The sequence below is a fragment of the Petromyzon marinus genome, chromosome 7, assembly GCF_048934315.1.
Source record: "Petromyzon marinus isolate PM22_M1 ecotype Great Lakes invasive population chromosome 7, UKy_Petmar_22M1.pri1.0, whole genome shotgun sequence".
In the NCBI taxonomy this organism is placed as follows: domain Eukaryota; kingdom Metazoa; phylum Chordata; class Hyperoartia; order Petromyzontiformes; family Petromyzontidae; genus Petromyzon; species Petromyzon marinus.
Window position 1 is genome coordinate 12,718,411 of NC_133673.1, and position 24,210 is coordinate 12,742,620.

Genomic DNA, 24,210 nt, shown 5'->3' on the forward strand with positions numbered 1-24,210 from the left:
ACCAATGCTTCATCTCTACAGTGGTTGACCTCGGGCAAATTCCCGCCTTTGGCTGCTGCTGTCGTTAATATCCACCAGTGCCCATCATTCCTTCTTGCGGATATGTCCTGCCCCCAAGTCCACTTTCTTTTCTAGAACAGTCGATATAACTCCTTTATATTGTTTAGGTTGTCAAATCTACGTGTTCCTCTCCTGTCTGTTGGTGTAAAGCAGCACATCGATGTGGCTCACAAAAGAGGTTTCTGTCATTGTGCTGTGTATTGATTACTTTAACATGGATTAGAAACCTGGACATTGACAGACAATTGAACAGCTAAAATGTTGCCAAACAAGCATAGTGAGGCATAGGAATTAATTGGGTTACATTGACCCAACTAATGAGTTGCTTCCATGGCACAAGAATGCTGTTATTGTCCAAAAATAGCTGTGCACATACCTGTCAGTAGAAATAGCACAATTAGGCATAGGGGAAGATGAACTTCTAGGGTTTTTTTTCCTCTGAAACGTAATTCGCTAGTACGTCTCTACAACCATCGCAACTGCCAAATGTTTCTCATTCTTTTTGTAGGGTGCTACTAAGCACTGTGTGTGTTGTATGAACTCGTGGATTTATATAAGTAAAAATGCTTACGTGAGTCACACTTGTTAAATACATATTTTAAGATGCTGGGTTTTACCTTGTCAGTATGAATGATCATGACAATGATGAGCAGTTATGGATTTATCTTGGCCTTGTGGCAAATCATTGCATTAGAATGTATAGCATTTCATTCAAACCATTTTTATTGAATACTCATTTGATTGACAGGCGGAAGGGTTGCACAGTGGTTATACTCATGCCTCGCAGCAAGAGAACCCTGGGTTCGACTCTCGACTCGGGCAACTTTGTGTGGATTTTTTTTCTCTCCCATTTCTGCATTGGCTACATACAATGTAACTGGTATTGGCCAAACATCCCAATGCTAAAAAAATCACTCGATTGGGATTAAACAGCAGCAACTTTGCTACTAGCAGGAACCTCCTGAAAAAGGAGTCTCATCTTGAGACTCGGTGAGGCTTTCCTGGGTAAAGCAAACATAACTGTAATAATAATTTAGCTTGATTCTGCTGTTTGATATTAGTGACTGCGAGCTCGCGAATGGCATAAATGCATTCCTATGGTTTTCAGTTTAAAGGATGTGCAATAAATCGCTTGCCAGCACGCTAAAGTTATACACTTTACATATTTGGTTGACGACCACTGATACACTTTAAGCTCCTTTATTTCTTTTCAAATATATTTTAAGAACAATATAACACCATAAAACACAACACAGCATTTAACTTAAATAGTCATGATTATACACATTTGATTGAGGCCAATACTATTATTTCATTTGCACACCCATACATCTAAATTAAACTCGGTATCCATGTTCGTCAGTTCTTGCAATGAGTCGAAGTCCTGTTTTTTTTGTGGTCAGTCATAGTCTGTCACAGATGGGCAATGAAGACTTAGTAACTTGCGCCTCAGGCAATTGTTTTTTAACAAAAAACAAGCCCGTTATTTTATTGAACTATTACAGTGCTGTACTTTGTCAAGTCGTCGAATGTAATTGCGATGTAGTGCACTATTCCAGCGGGGTGGCGCACAGCAGTTAGTGTGCGACTGACAATCGGAAGGTTACGAGTTCAAATGCTGGTTATGGGATCAACTTTGTCCTTCATTCCTTCTTGGGTCAACGTATGAACTACTACTTGGTGGAGAGGTAACGTTGGTGTTCCCAATAGGAAAACTCGCCTGCCGTAGGAACATAGACGTTCAATGACTGGCTTCGGGCTGTGAAAACATGTTCAGGGCAGTTTTTTTTTTTAACCGAGGTCATTGTCCATTGATCCTAACCATGTCTCTTTAAAGGGATACATGGGCGTTACAAACTTTGATAATAAATAAACTTACGGCGTTTTGTCTACACACTGCATGATGAGGGCCTCGCCATGTCATGTCAGTCATAGTGGTTTTACCATACTTCGCCATGCTGGTCATTGCCGGTTGGTGAAGAGGGCAGTGCCTGAAACCATTTTAGATTTTGATGTTACTTGCTGATGATGCTAACCATGACCGGTGATTGAACTCGGGTCCGTAGGTTCACGGTGCAGTGCCTAACCACTGCGGATCATGAAAAGCAGTGTTCAGTTTTAAAGGTCACTACCAAAATTGTTTAAAAGCTTAATGAGAACATGAACTATTAATCACATTTAAACATTGGCATATATTTTGGGTACATTTTAAGTGAGGAAAACTTTATCGCTCAATCACTGGCATTCATATTTACCAAGCAACAAGTCCGTATTCCCATTAAAGTCCGAACCATGTAGGAATAGTTTTCTCAAAAGGAAAGGTGTAAAATATTATCGACTACTTATTAACACATAATGTAGGAATATTCAGATGCGTATTAAAATATAAATTGTTTAGAAGAGGAATTAATGAACAGGACAAACCTAAAGATGAAACATGATATGAGCTTGTCAGTGGGGAAACTACGAACATTGATTTAAGAATGAAGCTGCATTGCCTGCCTTGTGTCATTTTCAGCTCGGCCTCATTGTTGAGATTGGGACTTCCCCATTAAGTTTTTTCCTCGGTATAGACTCTGGAGTGCCGATGTCATGTTTTTATTACATGAAGGTAGTATTGCTGCCGCGGATTTTCCCACGAACAAAAACACCTAGATGCTATTTATGTCTGTTATCGCAAATTATAACGCGGAAAATAGGTGTTCTTTAAAGTTTTAGTTTTTTTCACCCCTCTGATTACAGTGTGTAATGCAAACCAGAGCTTTGCTGACTACATTTACTACAATAACTAACGTTTGGAAAATATATTGTTTCACGGACCTTGCTGGTCATGATGCTGCACATTTTTTTAATCCAGCACTTTTGAACCAAGGATTGGAAGATCACATACAGATTTTAACAACTAATATATCCACCAGGATGTGAAGTGGCCATGAGCTGGCAAAACGTAAATTGAGGCTTAAATCCAGCTCTGCTGACCTTTGAGCATTATTCTCTCATATATGCCAGCATCAAACGTTCATGGAAATGACCAACAATGCCAGAGCAGGAGGACTGTATAAGAGACTTAAGTAATTATTAATAAATTATATTTTGAATGTAAATGCTTTGATCAATATCACTTACCTTTATTATCTTTTATTGATTCATGCTACATTTTACCCTTTTAAAATGTATTTTTTGATACTGCATCTCCTGTAATTGCATTTGGGATTTCTATTTTCAATTGAACCTTATGGCGGGACCCCGGGGTCTCGAATAAACAGAAGTCAAAAACGTAAATCATGTATTTATTTTTGGTGACTCCGTCGCACCGCGCACATAAACGCCGCGCCCCACCTGGAGCGGATAATTCTGTTGTCATGTCGTCCAAGCGCAGCGAGGACGAATGTGCAGAAGAAACAAAACTTTGATTAGCGCATCATGTAGAGCTCGACGAGAGGAATAGATTGCTGTATCGTTCGCCTTCAACAGACACAAAATGACGTTGCAACGCAGTTTATGTGAGAGCCGGGGGCTTATGGGACCCCGGGGTCCCGCCATAAGGTTAAATTGTTGCACTATTTTTGTGTACCTTCTTTCTAACCCTGTAAATATACTTCAGTCTCCATGTGCTCTCGCTTGGTTATATATTAAGACGTCTGTTTGAATAACAATTTAGTAATTTACAAAGTTTCGTTAGTTCCATTGCAGGATGAAGGCCCGCCCCACGTGGCATGTTAGCGATGCTTTCTTTTTACCGCGCTCGGTTACCGAAGGTGGTGGCGGTTGGGTCCCCAGGACCGATTCAGATATCACTCGCTTTCAAATCAGTGATTACCAGGAATCGAACTCGGGGTCACCTTGTTCATAGCGCAACATGATTACCACAGCGAATCCCTCCCCCACCCCTATTTTTATACCCTCCCTTTTTACCTGATTCTGAGTTTAGCCCAAACCGTGAATTGGTTGGTGACACTGCCTAGTAATAGCCCGTTCATCATTTGCTACGGAGGTTCTTGTTTCGAAATCCAGCGGCCAACAATATGCGTCGTCTGCTTTCCAGTGGACGGCAAAGATCCCCTAAGACGTCATTCGACAACGGCGCCCATTATGTGCCGGCATCGTGATACAAATTTTACACATTTGAAATATATATCTGCAAATTGCTCAATTCCAACATACATATCAAGCATCGTCCCCTACTGTGGAAACTTGGCTGGACCATAGTGAAAGAGAGTCGTGAGACTCCGTGACGATTTCATAGATTAACAAGCATTGTCTAGAAGGGGTGACGTTTTTAGTTCACCAGCCCTAGGCCCGCTAAAAGGTTTTATGCAGCCCGGGGCCTATTTCAAATAAAACCCTCTCTCCAGCCTCCTCAACCTTTCTGAAGCTCCCTCTTGAGACCCAAACTGCCCTATCCACCCCCACCCAGTCTGCCATCAATGACGAGCCCATTTACGCAGAAATACGTTTTGAAATTAATTGATATAATTTTACTTGTGCCTGCAGTTGTATGAGCGGCAGCATGATCCGGTTTGGTAGGCATAGCTCTGACAATGTGATCCACCATCCCAGTCCAGACAGAATAAATGTATTTATGAAAGCAGTACTTTTGAATAATTGATCCTTTCCCCAGAGATGTGATTAATTGTTGTGATATTCAGTTACATGGAAAATTTTGTCGTGACTTTTTGTTTATTTTAATCGATTCTTTATTCAATATTGTGGTGTATGGTGGCGTCTCTAGTAGCTGCAGAGGTGATGTGAACCTATTACGTACAACATAAAATAATCAATTGTTACATGCACAATTGCAATGCTTGTATTATGACCTAAGAATGAATGAGTCAGCATCTTGCTTCACCGTCTTAATCTCCCCATTGCAGATGTTTATACACCGCACAAAGTACTAATATAAGGCTGCATCAACAGATGTTAGCCATGGCCGTAAATCAAATGCAGGTCACTGTCACCTTTCCACACACGTACACACACCCACACGGTTTCCACGAATTAACATCCTGGCCTCTCCGTGTTGTCGCACAGGTGGGATATTCTCAGGCCTGCTCGCCAAGCTGTTCGGCAGCCGGGAGATGAGGATCCTCATCCTAGGACTGGATGGTGCTGGCAAGACCACCATCCTGTACCGGCTGCAGGTTGGAGAGGTCGTCACCACCATCCCCAGTGAGTGGAGACTCTACTCTGAGCTCAATAAGGTCGCACTTATTACACACAAAGTGCTTGCCGCAATTGAACCACAATACATTGCTGATCTCGTCAAGGAGCATAAACCATCACGCGAACTCCAGTCATCCTCACAGAGGCTTTTGGCTAGGCATTGAACGAAGATGGTCACTGCATCGCGTGCTTTCAGATGCGCTGATGTGGCCATCTGGGATGCCCTTGCTTCCAATATTAGGAGCTATGCACTTTTAAATCTGGACTGAAAACTAATTTATTTAGAACTGCATTTTGTGTTTAGTTTGCTGTTCTTCCCCCGAACCTCCTATTAGCACGGTTGGCTACGTACAGTGCGAAAGAAGGTCAACATACATACTGCAATTATGGTTACAGAATTGTATCAGTCCCCTGCTACAAAGATGAACATTTCGGTCTCTCCAGCTGTAAGAGTTTGAAATTGGGCTTCAGCCCATTATGATTTAGCCAGGTTCTCAAATGTAGTGAGTTGATAGTTTCAGGACCCTTACCATTCACTGAAGAAGCAGGGGGAGGAGGGAGGACGAATCACCTTGATTTGAATTACTAGTGAGTTGATCGTCTCAGCCTGGTCATCACTAAAAACTGCATGCCAAAGATCCTTTACATGAAATGATCTTTCAATTAATTTGATTAATTTTAGCTCTGTAAATAAAAAGCATCATCATGAACATTTTCCCATAGCAGGATGCATATAGAAGTGCAGAGCCTCTCCGTTTACGGATGAAACAAGTCACTTGAAGGGATCTCAGAAGTAACTCCATGACATCTTGCGCATGCAGTTCTCTGCGATGCACTACTCTGCAAGAAGTCAGAATTGGTGTTTCTCTCTCCTGATGTTATGCTGATGCCACAACCTGCTATAAAATTGGGGGAAAGAAACAAAAATATAAAAAGTGGAAAGAATCTTCTTTGGTTCTTTCGGTAAAGTCACGTAGAATGAGAATAAAATAATAAAATAAAATAACACAATAAAATTCTCACGACGTTTCGGCCACAACAGAGAATTGTATTGTGTTATTTTATTAACTTATTATTTTATTCTCGTTCTACGTGACTTTACCGAAAGAACCAAAGAAGATGAATCCTTGCAGTCACGAAAGCTTTAAATCGAAATTTAAGTGGAAAGAAATTTAAGAGATTTTCTTGCACTCATCCGGGCGACATATGCTTGCACATACAGTTCATGTAATGATTTCACAAATTGCTACATAAGCAATATAGTAACGTAAATGAATATCAGGTGACTCTCAGTTGCCTATGTATTAGATTGAATACATATATTGCCAATGATTACCACAATATTTTCATAGCAATGACAGTTAATAAAAGTGATACTGCTGTCATTTTACTTTGTACGATAATAATTATATCTTGTAGATGGACCGCTAAGCCCAATGAAGAAATCATAGTGGAATAAAATGTATTCCCATGACCTTTGTTCGACACGGAAATGCACTGTACAATATTATGCTTGGAAAGCAGTGGCTTAACTGCCAACCAGCCATCAGCTCACCCATTGTACGCATAAGCCAACTCTCAGTAGGTTGTTTACAGGTTGTTTGTAAACGTCACGTCTTCTCGAGCTCGTGCCCACGCTCTCTGTGAGCTCACGCCCTCGTCCAGTGTTTGCACACACTTCAGTAATTTGTCACGTGGGTTCACACACCGTAGCACAGATCCACGCTCGGTGACATTTGTGTGCCATCGCACTCAGCCCACATAATTCAGGCTTTTATAGTCAAAGATCTGCACGCATAAGCACGCCCACACTCGCATACACATCTCACCTTACGCTCACATGCCTTCACTTTACTACCAAAGGGCTAAAAAAAAAACATTTAGTTTTTTCCAAATACACGAACTATTAATATCCACATTACTTCTTTCATGAATTAGGTCTAAGTACATGTGCAGCCATTTTGGTTATCTGATGCTAGATGAGGGCTTTTCCAAGCTGTTTGGGTCGTGGAGGGTTTAGTTGCCAATACTTCACCATGCTGGTCAGTGTGGGTCACTGAAGGCGGGGAACATAGACATATGGGAGTATGGTACGGTACAGCATTGGATTTTTATGCGCTGCCTGCAAGGTAGCCCTATCGCACCTGTTTTATGCATGATGATGAGCACCCATTCAAATAGTATCCAGGACCCAACCCTGCTTAATTTGCGAGATTTGGTGAGATCCGGTGCATTCTAGGTCATATAAGCGGTGGGGGGCTTTTGCGATGAAACTTACGATGTGATTAAAGGTTTAGGAGAGGCTTGCCGCGTGCAGCTATGTGTTGAACTTCTTTCACACTGTACATCGGCAACCGTGCTAATCGGAGGTGCGAGGATGCTATTCGGAGGTGTAGCAGTAGGTGAAGGGACCAAAAGTGGTAGTGGTGGCCATGGCTGAAATGGTCGCGACAGGCATCGTCTCAATGTGCTCTGTTTTTACTGCCGGGACCAAAGTCCGACAGTGATGAACCCCACCTCGGTCCGCCTGATAGTGTCACAGGCGCCGTGTCACATTGTGATCTGTTTGCTTGGGGAGTGCTTACAAAAGTGCTCGGTGTAAGCGAGTTCATGGCGGTCTCATAGCCAAATTGACCGCCCACAGTACGTAAACGTAGTACTGTGTACCAAGGTGAAAATGTTCTCCCTCTGCAGTAGTGTAGAGAACACATTTGGTTTATGTTTTATCGCTTTCCAACTGAGCTTTAAAATATTCTCAAATAGCTCTCTCCATTGGACTGTCTGTCTATCTGAAAGAGTTGGTATATAATATATCTCAGAAAGATGATCCAATGTGAAAACAAAATTACTATAAAATTGCTTTATAGTAATGTGAATGCTTTCGATTTAAAGCTTTCGTGACTTTTATCAATTTATTATTTTATTCTCATTCTACGTGACTTTACCGAAAGCACCAAAGAAAATGTGAATGCTGTCGCAAGGCCACACATTTGGCGCATCGATCCTTCACTGACTGCGTGATTATTGAATGAATGTGCTGCTATAAGGGACTTAACCTTGAGAAAACTGGCCAAGTTAATTCAATGGTATGCAAAGCTCATGATAAAAAAAAACAGCCATAACACTTTTCTTCTTGCCAGCCAAAGCAATTACGTCATGAAATAGCGAGATAACGTTATTACGTGTCATCTCGCAGCATCGCATGTAATTAGCCATGTGACTTTGTCTTGTTGTGCGGTTTGGAACATAATGTTGTGATCGCTAATTAAATACTTACGAGAACAAATTCATATTGGAAAATGTTACAGAATCTATGCCTGGGTGTGATGTTTCTCGTTTTATTTAATGTTTTACACCCAACAATCAATAGATGTGGTAGTTTTTGTTATTTGTTATATCGTCATGGATTAATTGTTTAATCTGTTGGTGTCGTGTAACGTTTAGTTTTCCCAGACAATAATCTCAAGGATTATTACATTACCATAAAAAATTACGCAAACCTTCCACGTAACTTAAGGATGCAGAACACACAACCGATGCATGGGGTTTTCATGCCTTGCTCTTCACCTGAAATAAATGTGCAAAGAAACCCCAAAGCATAAACAACTCTGTTGTTGTTTGCATTCCGATTTAGTTCCCTATCAGTGTCCTGTATCAAACACAATGAGCAGCTCACCACACAGTCCCCACCGCTCTATGGCTGTCAATAAAATATCCTACATTTTCATTCCAATACACTCGATCATGTTTCCGTCGTGAGATGGACATTGTGACATACTGGATAGATCATGGCTGATCACAACATTTAAACAATAATGTACAGCCAATAGTTAATCTACTGGTGGATGATGACATCCCCACTTCGTGTCAGTTATGCTGAATGTTTGAAAATATGCTGGTCAGCCAGCGACAGATTAACAAAGAGCTGCAAAATATTCATCATCATGGTAATAATAATTTTAATTTGCAACACGCTGCACAGTGTTTGCTCACTGTGGAAGAGAGCAAACGGATGGGAGGCACGAAGAATCACAGACAAAGCGGGGTAGGCAGCCAGGCCGTGAGCCAGCGGCAAATGTCTCCGGAGCTCTGTGGTCCTCTACATGAAGATGTTTTTGGCCAATTAATGAGTGTAAATGTATTGGGGGGGGGACCAGAGCACCCAGAGAAAAACCCACGTGTGCGAGGGGGAAAACACCGTCCCGTGTAGACGGAACAGGTGGAGTCCACATTTGCTGTACCGAATTCTCCAGAACCCAGATATGGCACCTCGACGTCCATGGGAAGGGAGTTTCACAACATTTGTGTGATCCATCAACCCTCGCTGCCTCTCTACAGTGCTGGATTACAGGCGTGCACCGCTGCCGCCCCGGCACCAACCATTATCATTATCCTTCATCTGTCTACTTCCAAATGAAGCCCTCCCCAAGCCATCCAATCTCTCATGGTCTTGAAATGCAACATTCCATCGAGAGAATCTGCACACACGCTGATTTAATCTCTCCACCTCCATGTTGATATCCTCTCAGGCATAATGTTTGAATATTCCTCCTGGTTTTCAAGTGTAATGTCAATAACTGTACAACAACATAATCGTAAAATGTTATATTGGTTGTTCTCCTAAGTGAGCCTGTCCCCCAGCATTGCTGGATATAATTTGTGATTAAAGCGGATGAATGATGTGCAATAAACTTATGTATGAAGCACAGAGGACAAATGTCTGGTCCTGTTTAAGAACCATCTGTTAAAGATCTACCAAAAGCTGTTCTTGCGCTACCTTTTTCTATTGCCATTTTCAAGTTGATATGAATTATTATTTGTCCATGACATGACTGATAGACCTTCGAGACATAGTTGGTATTTCAATTGATACTTTTTTTTATTTCTCTTTTTATGATAATAACATTGACTTCTGGCATATCGAACTTGTTTACCGTCAACCGAGTCTTAAGTTAATTGTTCACCTGATTCAATAGTTAAACGTTCACAGCGGATGTTTCACAGGGTTATGGTCAAACCGAACCTGACTGCCACGTGATGGTTGTGCTTGGAATTGCCACCATCGGACTGCACTCGGATGTCTCTCACATAAATAAAACGTAGCAGTTCAATGGTTATATGAATGACTTCACCACGTGCGCCCTTAAGGACAATCTCGTGCCATATGCCCTCAAGTGCACTCGCTTAAAGGCTGTAAGCTTAAAACTAATTTCTTTAGAACTGCTTGTTGTTGTGATAAATTGTTGTTGTTCTTCCCCCGCATCTCCGATTAGCACGGTTGCCAAAGTGCAAGCAAAAGAAGTTCAACCAGCTTCTCAGGGGCCGATTTGGCCCATTTAAATCATACCCTAGCTCAACACTTTCATTGTAGGCACGTAAACAGGTGTGGTGGATAATCAGCCGTGTCCAACATCGAGAAAGCGTGTTGAGTGACATATTTCGTGCCCCTGTGGCTTGCTCGGGCGCACAACGATCGCCGTGGAATTCAAGGCAGACTAAAGTTGGAGCAAATAACAAGTCTGTGGGACCGTGACAACGTGCACCAGCTCTGGGTTATTAAGAATTGCCTGCGTGTTGGCGCGGCCTATGCTTTATCGCCCGATTTACGGCAGACGCTGTGGCACGAGGCCAAGCTGTTGAGCAACAGCTCCGCCCTTGCTGTGCGTGCCGGAGCGGGAGAACTTTGGGCTTACATCATGCATCTCAGGTTTTTTTTGTTTAAAACATGAGTCTATTTTTGGAAAGTAACTGCAAGGTGAGGATGAGATGGGGAATTTACCCTGAGGCTTGGCGTTTTCATTTGCCGCGCAGAACGCTTGCCAACCATCAGAAGTGGAGGTCTGTACGAGGGTGGCTCTTTGACCACCATCGGCGCCAGCAGCTGAAGCACGTGCCAGGGGGTGGAGGGAGGGGGGGAAAATCTTAAATGCTCACCAAAGAAGATCGTTAAGGTTTACGGCATTGCATGTCCAATAAAACACAGGGTGGCGGTAGACTGTGATGTGTTCTCCTGGAATGAGCACTTGTGTTAATAATCTCTCCCCCCCCCCCCCCCCGTTCACGAGAGCAGTGGAGGTGGGTAGATTCACTGCCACCGTTGTGCTTGGATGCGTTCTTTTTTACAATGGGCGCTCAAATTGTCCTGGTTCATGTACCCATTTGTCGCCCTTAAAATATCTCTGCGCCGTAGTCGGCAACACATACAACGTGGCGCAAGTCTTAAATGCAGGTTTTGCAGGAATGGGATCCAATCTGCTCGACTGTATAGTGGTGTAAAATGCAAGGTTTACCCGTTTTGCAAAGGTTGGCGGCACATTAAAGGCTGATACTAATTTGCTCATGTCATAAATGCCTAGTAAACTTAGTTTACGAACTGTTTAAAAGGCGCATCACTGTCCTTGAGTTAATGAGCAGTACAACTTCATGGCCTCTTATATTGCACATGTGCAGCCTTCATGTTTATACATAATACGTATTTAGCTTTTTTATAATCATGTAAAATGGTAATAGTAATTTAAGCATTGCTTATGCAATGCAAAATTGGACTTCATGATAATTGTTGCACAAACCTGTTCTCTCTGGTGTAGACCAATCAGTTTCAAAGACAATGCATATATTATTAGTTTTTTGTTTGCATCCTGACCACAAAGTGTTGTGGTTAATGCAGACATGATTCCTTGTTAAAGGTTCCAGTTTGGTGTTTTAACATTGTAACACCTGTTGCCAGAAAAAAGGGGAAAACCTATTCTTACGAACTTGTTCTGTTCGAAATGGCGCACACAGTGCCAGATTTCTTGTCTAGCCATTTCGGTGATGGGAGTAGTGGTGAGTGCGATGTGCTATGCATCTCATAACCTGAGTTTGATTCCAAGTCACAGTTAACATCAGTGGTGAGTTGTATTTCAGCCAGTCTTGTGCCCCTCCACTAACCTGCACCGATCGGTGTAATGAAATATGGTCAGACTGACTTCACTGCCAGTATTTTAGGAAGGATTTAATAAAGCTGGGCAGGAAATTGTGACTTTATCCATGCTTTTTGGATAAGTATGATTATTAAAGCTAGAATGGTGCACAGGGTGGTGGTGTGGCCAGAAACATGCCTGGCCACCTTTGTCTCTCCAGTGCTGATGTTTTCACACCGCAGCAATAACTAATTTAAAGGGATGGACCGGGAGAAATGTTGATACTACTGGACACCGATTCTAGCTATGGCTGGGAATCTAAAATCATCTGGCTCATCATGCACTACTGAGTCACAACTCTCCACTCATATATGCAGAGATGTACAACAGACAAAGATCCCTCCTCAATAGCTTTCACACATTTTTGGGGCAAGTCCTGTTAGCGAGCACCTATGAAGGCCGGCACGACACGAGGGGTTGGGAAGCCAGGACTGGTTCAAATGATCGTCACTGGTATTGGCCATGAGCAGGAATCAAGCTCGTGTCGCGGGGTGTGCTGCCACGCCCCACAGATGTATAATTACTTATCAACATACGCATGCCTAATGTGTGTACCACATGCAATGTATCATTACATACTGTACATGTCAGAATTGAAGCAACATAAGTAATTGAGGCTCTAGCCCATTTATGAAGTGTGTCCAGTACCATTTGCAAGACAGTATTTGTTCAGAATTTTTGCAATAAGAAGCATAAACTTCCAAACTATTCCTGCCAAGGCATGCCCTGAAACTTAATGCCAAATCATATGATGTGTATTTTGCTTTTATATGCATGTTGAACTTCTTTCACACCCTGCATAGCCAACCCTCCATTTATTTGGTAAAGGCCAATATTAAGTTAGCATGAAGGTAGTTTTAGTTTAATGAGCATCAATGATGTAAACCATTTAAATTAAAGTTCCTTTGTTAGATTCTACGTGCCAAAAAATACTGCTTTTTTCAAGCCTGATCTTTAACATTCCAGAGAGCTGCACCCTTGCATAGCTTTTATTCCCACAAAAAAATAAACACCGTGTACAGCCTGCAATTACTCAATAATGCTGACTGATTTTTTTTGAAGACAGAAAAAAATATTCACACTTTGCCACAAGAGTATGCCTTTTGTAGTCAGGTATCAAAAGCGATCTTACTAAATGAGTTCAAACGTCCGCTGTCGTCTATCTTTACAGCAAGTACAACAGAACTGCAGGCATTGTCCGTCTCTAATCCCACTTTCATTCAGGGTGGCCCGTATGCGTAGGCGGTGCGTACGTGTACACGTGCGTGCGTAGCGTTCGCAACGATTGGTCGCGTTTCTGATAAAAACACCTGTGGCTGGTAAAGCATCTTACGTGCTGCTGTGTACGTGTGTGCCTGTATGCACCAGTCACATGACCCTGCAAAACGCACGCACCTGACCCATGTCTGAAGAAGCACTGGTGGGCAGGCAAGCTGCACGCGTTGCGCGTTGAGTTTTGGTCCGTGACAGTGATGGGGCGGGAGGCGGGGGAGTGGGGGGGTGTAGGATCTTGCAAAGGTTTAAAGGGAAGGGATTTGCAGATCACGATCTCCAAAGAATTACTGAGTAGAGTGGAGGAGAGGCAGGAGGGTGGGCGCGGGATGGGTTTGCGTTGTGGTTGACGGGTCGTGTGAGTGCACTGGCCCCGGTAAACAGCATGTCACCCAAATTCGCAATCGGTTTACAAACTCACCAACTCATCCCCACCCCACAACCACATACAGTGAGGGAAAAAAAGTATTTGATCCCCTGCTGATTTTGTACGTTTGCCCACTGACAAAGAAATGATCAGTCTATAATTTTAATGGTAGGTTTATTTGAACAGTGAGAGAGAGAAAAACAACAAGAAAATCCAGAAAAACGCATGTCAAAAATGTTATAAATTGATTTGCATTTTAATGAGGGAAATAAGTATTTGACCCCCTCTCAATCAGAAAGATTTCTGGCTCCCAGGTGTCTTTTATACAGGTAACGAGCTGAGATTAGGAGCACACTCTTAAAGGGAGTGCTCCTAATCTCAGCTTGTTTACCTGTATAAAAGACACCTGTCCACAGAAGCAATCAATCAATCAGATTCCAAACTCTCCACCATGGCCAAGACCAAAGAGCTCTCCAAGGATGTCAGGGACACGATTGTAGACCTACACAAGGCTGGAATGGGCTACAAGACCATTGCCAAGCAGCTTGGTGAGAAGGTGACAACTGTTGGTACGATTATTCGCAAATGGAAGAAACACAAAAGAACTGTCAATCTCCCTCGGCCTGAGGCTCCATGCAAGATCTCACCTCGTGGAGTTGCAATGACCATGAGAACGGTGAGGAATCAGCCCAGAATTACACGGGAGGATCTTGTCAATGATCTCAAGGCAGCTGGGACCATAGTCACCAAGAAAACAATTGGTAACACATTACGCCGTGAAGGACTGAAATCCTGCAGCGCCCGCAAGGTCCCCCTGCTCAAGAAAGCACATATACATGCCCGTCTGAAGTTTGCCAATGAACATCTGAATGATTCAGAGGACAACTGGGTGAAAGTGTTGTGGTCAGATGAGACCAAAATGGAGCTCTTTGGCATCAACTCAACTCGCCGTTTTTGGAGGAGGAGGAAGAATGCTTCCTATGACCCCAAGAACACCATCCCCACCGTCAAACATCGAGGTAGAAACATGCTTTGGGGGTGTTTTTCTGCTAAGGGGACAGGACAATTTCACCGCATCAAAGGGACGATGGACGGGGCCATGTACCGTCAAATCTTGGGTGAGAACCTCCTTCCCTCAGCCAGGGCATTGAAAATGGGTCGTGGATGGATATTCCAGCATGACAATGACCCAAAACACACGGCCAAGGCAACAAAGGAGTGGCTCAAGAAGAAGCACATTAAGGTCCTGGAGTGGCTTAGCCAGTCTCCAGACCTTAATCGCATAGAAAATCTGTGGAGGGAGCTGAAGGTTCGAGTTGCCAAACGTCAGCCTCGAAACCTTAATGACTTGGAGAAGATCTGCAAAGAGGAGTGGGACAAAATCCCTCCTGAGATGTGTGCAAACCTGGTGGCCAACTACAAGAAACGTCTGACCTCTGTGATTGCCAACAAGGGTTTTGCCACCAAGTACTAAGTCATGTTTTGCAGAGGGCTCAAATACTTGTGCTTCTTCCATTTGCGAATAATCGTACCAACTTTTGTCACCTTCTCACCAAGCTGCTTGGCAATGGTCTTGTAGCCCATTCCAGCCTTGTGTAGGTCTACAATCGTGTCCCTGACATCCTTGGAGAGCTTTTTGCTCTTGGCCATGGTGGAGAGTTTGGAATCTGCTGGATTGATTGCTTCTGTGGACAGGTGTCTTTTATACAGGTAAACAAGCTGAGATTAGGAGCACTCCCTTTAAGAGTGTGCTCCTAATCTCAGCTCGTTACCTGTATAAAAGACACCTGGGAGCCAGATATCTTTCTGATTGAGAGGGGGTCAAATACTTATTTCCCTCATTAAAATGCAAATCAATTTAAAACATTTTTGACATGCGTTTTTCTGGATTTTGTTGTGGTAATTGTCTCTCACTGTTCAAATAAACCTACCATTAAAATTATAGACTGATCATTTCTTTGCAAGTGGGCAAACGTACAAAATCAGCAGGGGATACAAATTTTTTTACCTCACTGTAACATCCACTGAAATTTACGTTATGGCTCAATGAATGTAATAGCGTACGATGTTTTTACAGCCCTCGGCATCAGTTCACTGCTGGATGAAGGCTCCCCACACCGTGTGGTAGTGCAGGCCATGGGGGGTTGTTTGGCTATACTTCATCGCGCTGTCGGTGCGCATTGGTGAAACGTAGGTGTCCCAAGTTTGTTCTCGGTTATCACTCGCGACTTGTGTAAACCGTGGCTGGCATTCGAAGTCAGGTTTCCTGGTTCAGCATGCGGTGCGCACACGACACTTCCACCACTCCACCCCAAAATGTAACGTTTGCCTATAATTTGGATGAATTGCATGGAAATTGTTCTCCTTGGGAAATTCTACCCGTGTGCGTGAGACTATATTTTGTAATTGGTGACTAAACAATCGCAGACATGGCCTTACGTCGCATTAATTACATCCCTATGCAGTTCATGTACCGAACGTGTTACCCATTGTCGTACGATATTTGTTGACTTTCTGGATGAATGCGTGTCCCCGCAGCCGCTATTGAAATTGTCATTTTATCTGTTGCCGCTCTTTGCTGATGCACGCCAGTGGTTTTCACGATTGAAAAAGTCAGCAAAATGGGTATCCAAAGGTGCGTGTATAATTTATTTTTACGAGTATTAGTGTCTACTGTACTTCCATGATATGGAATTATGTACATTATATACATGATGATACTGGGTCATTTTCTATGTTTACCCCCACCCCACCCAAATAACATTGCAATTGTGCTTTAGAAATGTTTTTCATGAGATGAAGACATTTCTATTTGAAACGCTGCAACCAGCCTTGTATTGCACTCTCATAAAACTAACTGCGTTAAGGCATCTTTATCCACGCCGATGTGCACACGTTTTAATGGCCTCCAAAGATTGTTCGAGTCTTGAGAGCTAAAATTAGACGAATTAAGTGCAAAATCGAATTTAACGTGACGGATTTTTCATCCATTGTTGATCAAGTTTAGACCATCAGCTTGTTGCATTTGTAAACCCAGTTTAATCGCAGCCGCCTGAAACCCAGATTTGAATCCAGGTGGACTCAGGAGTGCCGGCTCACCGCTTTGTCCCCTGAGCCGCCTGCTGGGTCTTTAACATCCGACTTGCCGGCGACGGAATAGTTTATTCAATCGTCGCAGAAATGAGCAGGCGTGGTTGACCCAGGACGCTGAATGTTCCAATGCCTAATATAATACAGCAAGGGGGTCTCACTCGGCCAAGCATCCACAGAGGCCTCAATTGTATGATTTAAATGTTGAAGAAAAAACTAAAGGTAATTAATCGATACATTTCCGCAAATCAGGGTTGCGATTCAATTAAATAAATCATTTTTTGTTACATTGCAGTGAAGATCAAGGACGCCACGACTGGCTGCAGGAGTCGTTGGAACCCATGAGATGTTAGGAATTTGTAAGCCTAAGATTTTTTCTAAATCAACGAATGGATCCATCTTTAGACCCATGAAGCCTATGTTACAACATTTACAACTGTGCACGTGTGTTGAGGAGTGGTATGTGTGTGCGTGTCTTTGCATAAGCGTGTTTGTACTATCTGTACGCCCCTATGAGCTGCAATCACCACTGCTCTTCACTCACACACACACAAGAAAAATGTTCCGGTACATTGAATTGTATACCCCGCCAGTGTTATTTTCAACCAAGCTCCATCCCCAGTTCAAATTGCACGGTTGTGTTGTAAGAGAAAACAGAAGTGAACAGCTGCAAAGCCCATTTATTTTTGTTTTCCAAAAGTACAGGAAATATTAAAAACCACTGTCATAGGAAGAAAAAAAAGCCTATGACCGCAGCACGAGGGATGCACACGACGTCCTCAGATGTTGGAAGCGGGATGGTGCATCTCGCTTGCCTGTGCGATGGCCACGCACATCAGGTGTTGCGGGCTAAGGAGCTACGCGGTGGGCAGAGCAGCAAAATCCAATGTTGTACTGTACTTCTATAATCCCACATCTGCCTTCACGAACTGGCACCGACTAGCGTGGTGAGGTACGGTCACACAACCCTGACAACCTGCACGGCGTAGGGGGGGGGGGGTTTAATCTAGCAGTGGATTAACAACGGCTTTATATTAAATTGGTATTAATTCAGTACTGTAGTACTAGGAACTGCAAGGTAAACAAAAGTTTCCATTGCATTCCGTAACAAGTTGCTTAAAGTGAGGGGGCTTCACTACATTACGTGGCTGCTTTTAAAGGGCAGGTTTTAATGCATGCCTCGACTGAGACGCATCAGTGCCTGCTGACTTGTCCGCCTTCATGTGAGATCTACATGCAGATAGTGGAAAAAGGTGCTCTGGTAGTTTGCATGGCTATATAGATTTCGAAGACGATTTCGGTCAAAGGTTCGTAAAGACGGATTAGTTGTCCTCTCCACATTACGCCACGAATGCACGTGTGTAGATGTTTTAAAAACAAGACGTGCTGACTGGATTGAATACTGAGAAGGGCCCTTGAATTTTTTTCAGTTCCTTAAAAAAATGACATGTGTGGGTATGTGCTTTTTTCCCTGTAACATATCGCGAGCTCCTGATGAATTGGTTTGCCACAGTTGGACAAGAAAGTTGAGGATTGGTAAACATTTCATGCAAAGAAGTTTACAATTTCTGATAAACACGCACGAGCACGCAAAATGCTGATTGGCAGGCTTCACAACCACACAGGATCATGTCGTGGTTAATAGTTCGTACAATAAAGGATTAAGTGATAGAAAATGATGTTAAGATTATGTAATCCCATTTATATTCTTAGTTCTTTCGGTAAAGTCACGTTGAAGGGAAACAAAATCAAAATTAAAATCAAAATTTAATCCCATTTAATTAAGGATAAGAAAATGTACATCAATAAAGTAGTGATAAATGTGACAATACTTTCACTGCTACAACATTACACCCTTTTGTTACCAATAATCGTAAAGTGTTATCAGTGATGGGCTGTTTTCGAGAAGTATACAAACCAATTCTTGACTAGGGTAGAGCAATATAACTACTCTTAATATGCGTTAAAATTAGGCATTGTCCACAAACGAACACAGAATAAGAAACCAAAATGGACATATTTCCACCCGTAGCCAAGTTTTAAAAGCGCATGTCGTATCACTACACCGCATACTTTGCTGGCATTGTCCTCGGGTGACAGGAATATATAAATTTGCGACGAATGGCACAGCTCTCAAGGCTAGGGAGGACTTGAAGGACCGGTTACACCGTGCGGTTGTTTATTGGTTGCCTGCATTCCTGCCCGCTTTTGGCAGTCACTTCCACGGATTTGACATGGAGGTGGCCTGACTGCACACGTGTCAAGTTCATTGGGCAAGTTGAAAGAATAGGGTGCGGATCCCCATTTTTTTTTTAGCCCACGCATTGGATTGCTGATGATGGTTTAAAAAAAATGTATCTGTTAGAAATATATGCGTGAGCCACAGATTAAAGTTGCAGGCCCATTGTCAATCCACTGCTGGATGAATGCCCCCAGCCCACGTGATTTCAATTGATCATAGAGGTTGTTTGACAATACCTGACTACACTGGGCAGTGCAGGTTGATCAAGTAAGGGTGACTCAGAACCATTTCAAATGTCAGTCACCACCATTAGCCATGGCCAGGAATAAAACTGGTGTTTGGGTTTATAGCACGGTGTTTGTGAGCAATGTTTGCACTGTGAAATTATCATTAGTTTTTCTTGATGAACGTTATTATTTCCTGTTTAATGAACAGCGGGACTTGAAAAGTTTGAGGACAGCTTCAGCATTTAAATAAACAAATAGTGTGATTCATTGAACAATTCAAAATGTGCTCTCGTAAATGAAATTTGATTATTCTCTTATCTTACCCTCATCGAAAACAAATTCACTGTCCTTATCTCTTCCTGTATATGTGCCAGCCATGCCATCAACAAAACCATTGTAACGCAATTGTACTTTCATTGTGAAACAGCTGGTTCATTGTTTCAAAAACATAAGCTATGATGGAATCCACACTGCACTAAGAGTACTACCAGTCCGATGGGACTAAGTGGAGATGAGGGTTCTCTACATGTTGGCCAAAACTGTGGGTCCGGTGTTCGATTACTGCCCCAAAATGTAAGTTTGCAGATAATGAGAAAAGTTGACATGTATCTATCGATTCACCTTCCCATCTCCATCAGCTCCCCTTCACCAGCCATTCGATAAGGCGTAGTATTTCAAGCCAATAATTTGATTCCAGAATCAATGATTTATTATATCGTTTTATCGCCCCATCGTCATTGTTTTCTGTCGTTTCTTTGCCCAGCTTACTCAAGAATGTCACCAACAATAATTTGCAGGAAATTTTCATAGATCGTTAAAACCGGGTCTGCCATTACAAAAGCAATAACTCTCTTTTTAGAGCTTTCATTTGGTTAAATACAGAATACTTAAACTGTATCCAAGCGTGCATTCCTGTTTGTAGGTTGACAATCATAAGTTTTTATATATATGGTTATTGTTTTGATCATTATCGCCGCTCAGAATTTTGTTCCGAGCGCAGGTATTTTTCTAGATAACTTTTTGGACATGCGATTCCCATAATCTCTCAAAGACTGGTCTGAAAAAGGAATTTACAGATACAATCGTAGTGCTGCTCTTCTACATTCCCTAGCGCTACTGGACTATAGGAACCAAAAACATGAGTAATTTATTTAAATAAGTTATTTCTTAACATTCTTTGCCTTTTGTTTGCAAGGAAGTGTTTGTCCACATCTATTTTGGAGTGTGCCATGAACAATGTTTGTTAATCTTTGGAGTATTTTAGGTTTTACAAGCATTGAAAATAGAACATAAAGGTGGATGGATAATGGGTTGCGATTTCAAAAGTATATATTTGTAGGCATTTTTTTCTCCCAATAATGTTCCAACGGTGCTTTCAGCTGTGTACTGTGACGAGAGAGATTTCCATTCATACCTTCCACAGTGAGCAGCACATCACCTTGTGCCAGAGAACAGCCCCTAAAGACGGCATCCCAGATGTCCTTTCAATCGCCTTTTATCCACCATAGTGCCACACGCTGTATATGCCTCATCCTGGGGTCTTGTGCCCGTGAATTTGGGTCTTCTAACCCCGAAGAAGAGCCTGTGACCGTCGCGTCCAGAATGCACCTGATTGGAACAGATCTGAGAGGCCAAGCAGAATTTGAGCCTGGTGTAGTGCTTGTATGGGTGACCACCATGCGCAAAAAGACTGGTGTAATCGGCATCAGTGAGGGCACTTCGGCAAAATCCATTGTTGTTCTGCACTCCCTCCTCATTTACCAATCGACGTTGACTGGTGTGGTGAAGTCTGGTCGGATATCTCGCGCAGCTCACAAAGCAGCAATGGACCATCCTATTTGAGCCGCTAAGAAAAAATAACAATAATAAGCACATTTATTTAGCCAGCGCCGTAATTCATATGCAATGTCACAATGCCGAGGCCTGTGGCCGATGATTGAATGTGGAGGTGCCGGTGACTTTTGGTGTAAGTCCCAAAGGCTACGTAAAAACAACGGTGTTTCAAAATATTTTTGTTAAACCTTTCATGGGATAGAATGTGATCGAAGGTCATGGGGCAAGAGCGTTCCAGGCCGATGGAGAGGGAGCTGGAAATGCTCTGCCAGCCATTACGGTTCTGGTCAGTGGAATCGCAAGCAGGGATTTGCTGTCCGATCACCGATGCCTGATCGGATTGTGAATTGTGAGCCGTTCAGGCAATTAGATGGGTGACTGCCCTGTCAGAGTCTGATGAGTGACGGATGCCACTGTGTACGCGATACGTTTCTGAATCGGCAGCCATTGAAGAACCATTGAGTAATGCGGTAGAACTGTCACGAAGTGATGCCTGGCAGATGACGCGGCGAAAAACAGGAGGGTGGTGTAAGACGTGTTCCCTCTTGTCAATCTTCCATTTGACCCTCAAGGGGGAAATTTATCCAGCTCAAAACGGCCACTGGAGATGCGACATTCGTTGCAATGTTAAACTCGTTATTTATTTGATGGAATCTTGGCTGGGCGAAGGAAGGAGCAGTGGTGGGGTGAGGGGGCGGATGTTGGTGATTAATATTTACCCTTAACGCACTCCGTTGTGACAGCCCGATAGTATACTCTGCGCCATGGCAACCAGCAGCTATCGCTTTAGCAAGATCGTTGATGGGGCTGAGGTGCTGTGGGCAGAGCTTTCCGGGGGCACGGCGTTAGGGGGGGGGGGGTGCATCTGAGCGTAGCCCTGCTGCTCGTGGGTCCCCTCTGTCTCCCGGCTCACGCCGGTTATCTTGGCAGCCTGTCGGGCGGCCTTCATTGCGCAATGCAAGCCAAACGCCCACTCGGTTGCATGCCATCACTGTGACCGTGAGATGAGGTCGACGTTTGGAAGTGAAAGCAATCTCTGCAAAGCTGTTTATATGAACGTGCTGAAAACAACAACAACAACAAAAAACTCTGTTGTTGTTGACACCTATTTATCCCGCCCTTCCCCCGCAGCGATTTGATGAATTTTCACGAGTCGGGGTAACGTTTCGCATGTATTATTGTAGTACCGTTTTTGCGATCTGATTTGCATTGTTTTTTGTTAGAGTCGGTATGCGACTATCGACGCTCCCACAGTGGTTCAGTGAACTGTCCCAAGCCAGGATCCTAATTCAGTTCATAAATCGTAAAAAAAAATTCCCGAATACTTTTTGTATTGTTTCTCAATAAAGTGCTTGTTTGTCGCCTTCGCCTAAACGTAATGCCTTATATTATTTGCACGGATCATACGTGCCTAATTGATTGTCACGCCCCTGATTGAATCGGAGTGTCGTTTGGGTAAGAATTAATTTATATGAATTAATCTTTGCGTTATCACATTCATTCTTCTGTACCTATTATGTATGTCCTTGGCTGTTTGAAACAAGTTTGAAACGCCTTTTACGTGAAAAAAAGACTTAATGTATTTTCATGTGCACTCTAATGATGTCACTGAAGGGTATGGCAGTCTCGTCACAGTGCTGTCACAAGAGTGAATCTCAAAGTCGCCTTTAATGGCCTTTCTTCTTCCCTTTTCATCTCATCAAAAACTTTTAAAACTCCACCGGACAACTACGGATACCTACTCTAGGTGCTATAGCTACAATGTCAGAGCAGTTTGTTTTGGTTCATGTTTTACCTTTAAATTAATCTTTCTTTGCTGTGAGTTCTGATTTGCCTTTCCGTCTCAAGGGGAATGTTTTTAGTCGATGCACTGCAATAAGAAAGTGGGGCTTTTCGCGGGGTTCTTCTGTCCACAGCATTTGTGGACAAAATATAATTAAGTGGATCGAAACTTAAGTGGTCTTGTCCCCAGTTCAGCTTTTGAATGCTGTTTATTCTCATTTGTTGTATATTTTGCCCATAATGTATTATTTCTGAACTTTCGATTTGATCTCTCATCACTTCCTTGCTCTGAGTAATTCATCTAAAATGTCTCATTGTTCTGGCACCTCGCAATGTACCGCATGGGAGGCACTGTGTGAATAATAAACGATGATGGTGGTCATTTGCAGAGCTTCAGTACGAATTTACAAATGATGAACACCAAACGTGGTTGTCCATAAGACTGAGCTAAAAAGAAAAAAAACATAATAGGCCATGTGTTGGGGCAACGGCCCATATCCGAATGGAACATTCAAGTGCCAAGCAGACATTCAGTTTCTGGACGTTGGGTTTGCTAGTTTGCACAGAGCTTGTTTGTCTTATTTCGACAGCTGTGGCGGTGTGGAGGCCAGGTCACTGGTTTAAGGGCCACGTTGCTGCTGTCGTGTCTCAAGCGTGTCTTTGCCCGAGCTCGTCAACTCTATTCATGAGTGTGCGTTCACACGATTTGCGTTTACCCAGGCATGCACGCTTGCGCCCGATTGTAAAAACAAACAGCACCGTGTGGCGTACGTGAGGTGTGCGCGCACCGTGTGTATGCACCGACAATAGTTATCGCGCAATCTACGGCTCATCATTGCCACGACGCGTTCGTTTTTCCAACATGATAGAAAACTAAAACGTATTACAGCGAATACATGGAATATGCTGTAATGGTATCATCATTAGCACGTTGGACTTGCAGTCCATAGGTCACCGGTTTGATCTGCCGATGCGGATGCTGTCGTTATAAGCAACAGTGGGCACGTTTCTTAAATCCCTTCCCCTCTCTACCCCACCTCTCCACCCCACCTCTCCATCGAGCAGTATAAATCAGTCGCCGTAGGTCTGGCATGGTGGACGAATGAGTGTGGGTACTCCCACGCACTGCCAAGACATTTGGCCAGCATGGAAGAGTAGGCCAAAATATTCCCGAAAGGGCCCACCAGAACTCCCTGTCGTGGAGGCCCTTCC

General features: G+C 43.1%; 1 protein-coding gene across 1 annotated transcript in view; it reads left to right on the forward strand.

The window, feature by feature from the left end:
• Positions 1-24,210, forward strand: part of ARL1 (ARF like GTPase 1) — a 40,996-nt gene that overhangs the window by 7,531 nt on the left and 9,255 nt on the right. The window contains exon 2 of the mRNA XM_032949192.2: positions 5,092-5,229. Coding sequence (XP_032805083.1) covers positions 5,092-5,229 — 138 coding nt within the window. The remainder of the gene's footprint in view (positions 1-5,091; positions 5,230-24,210) is intronic.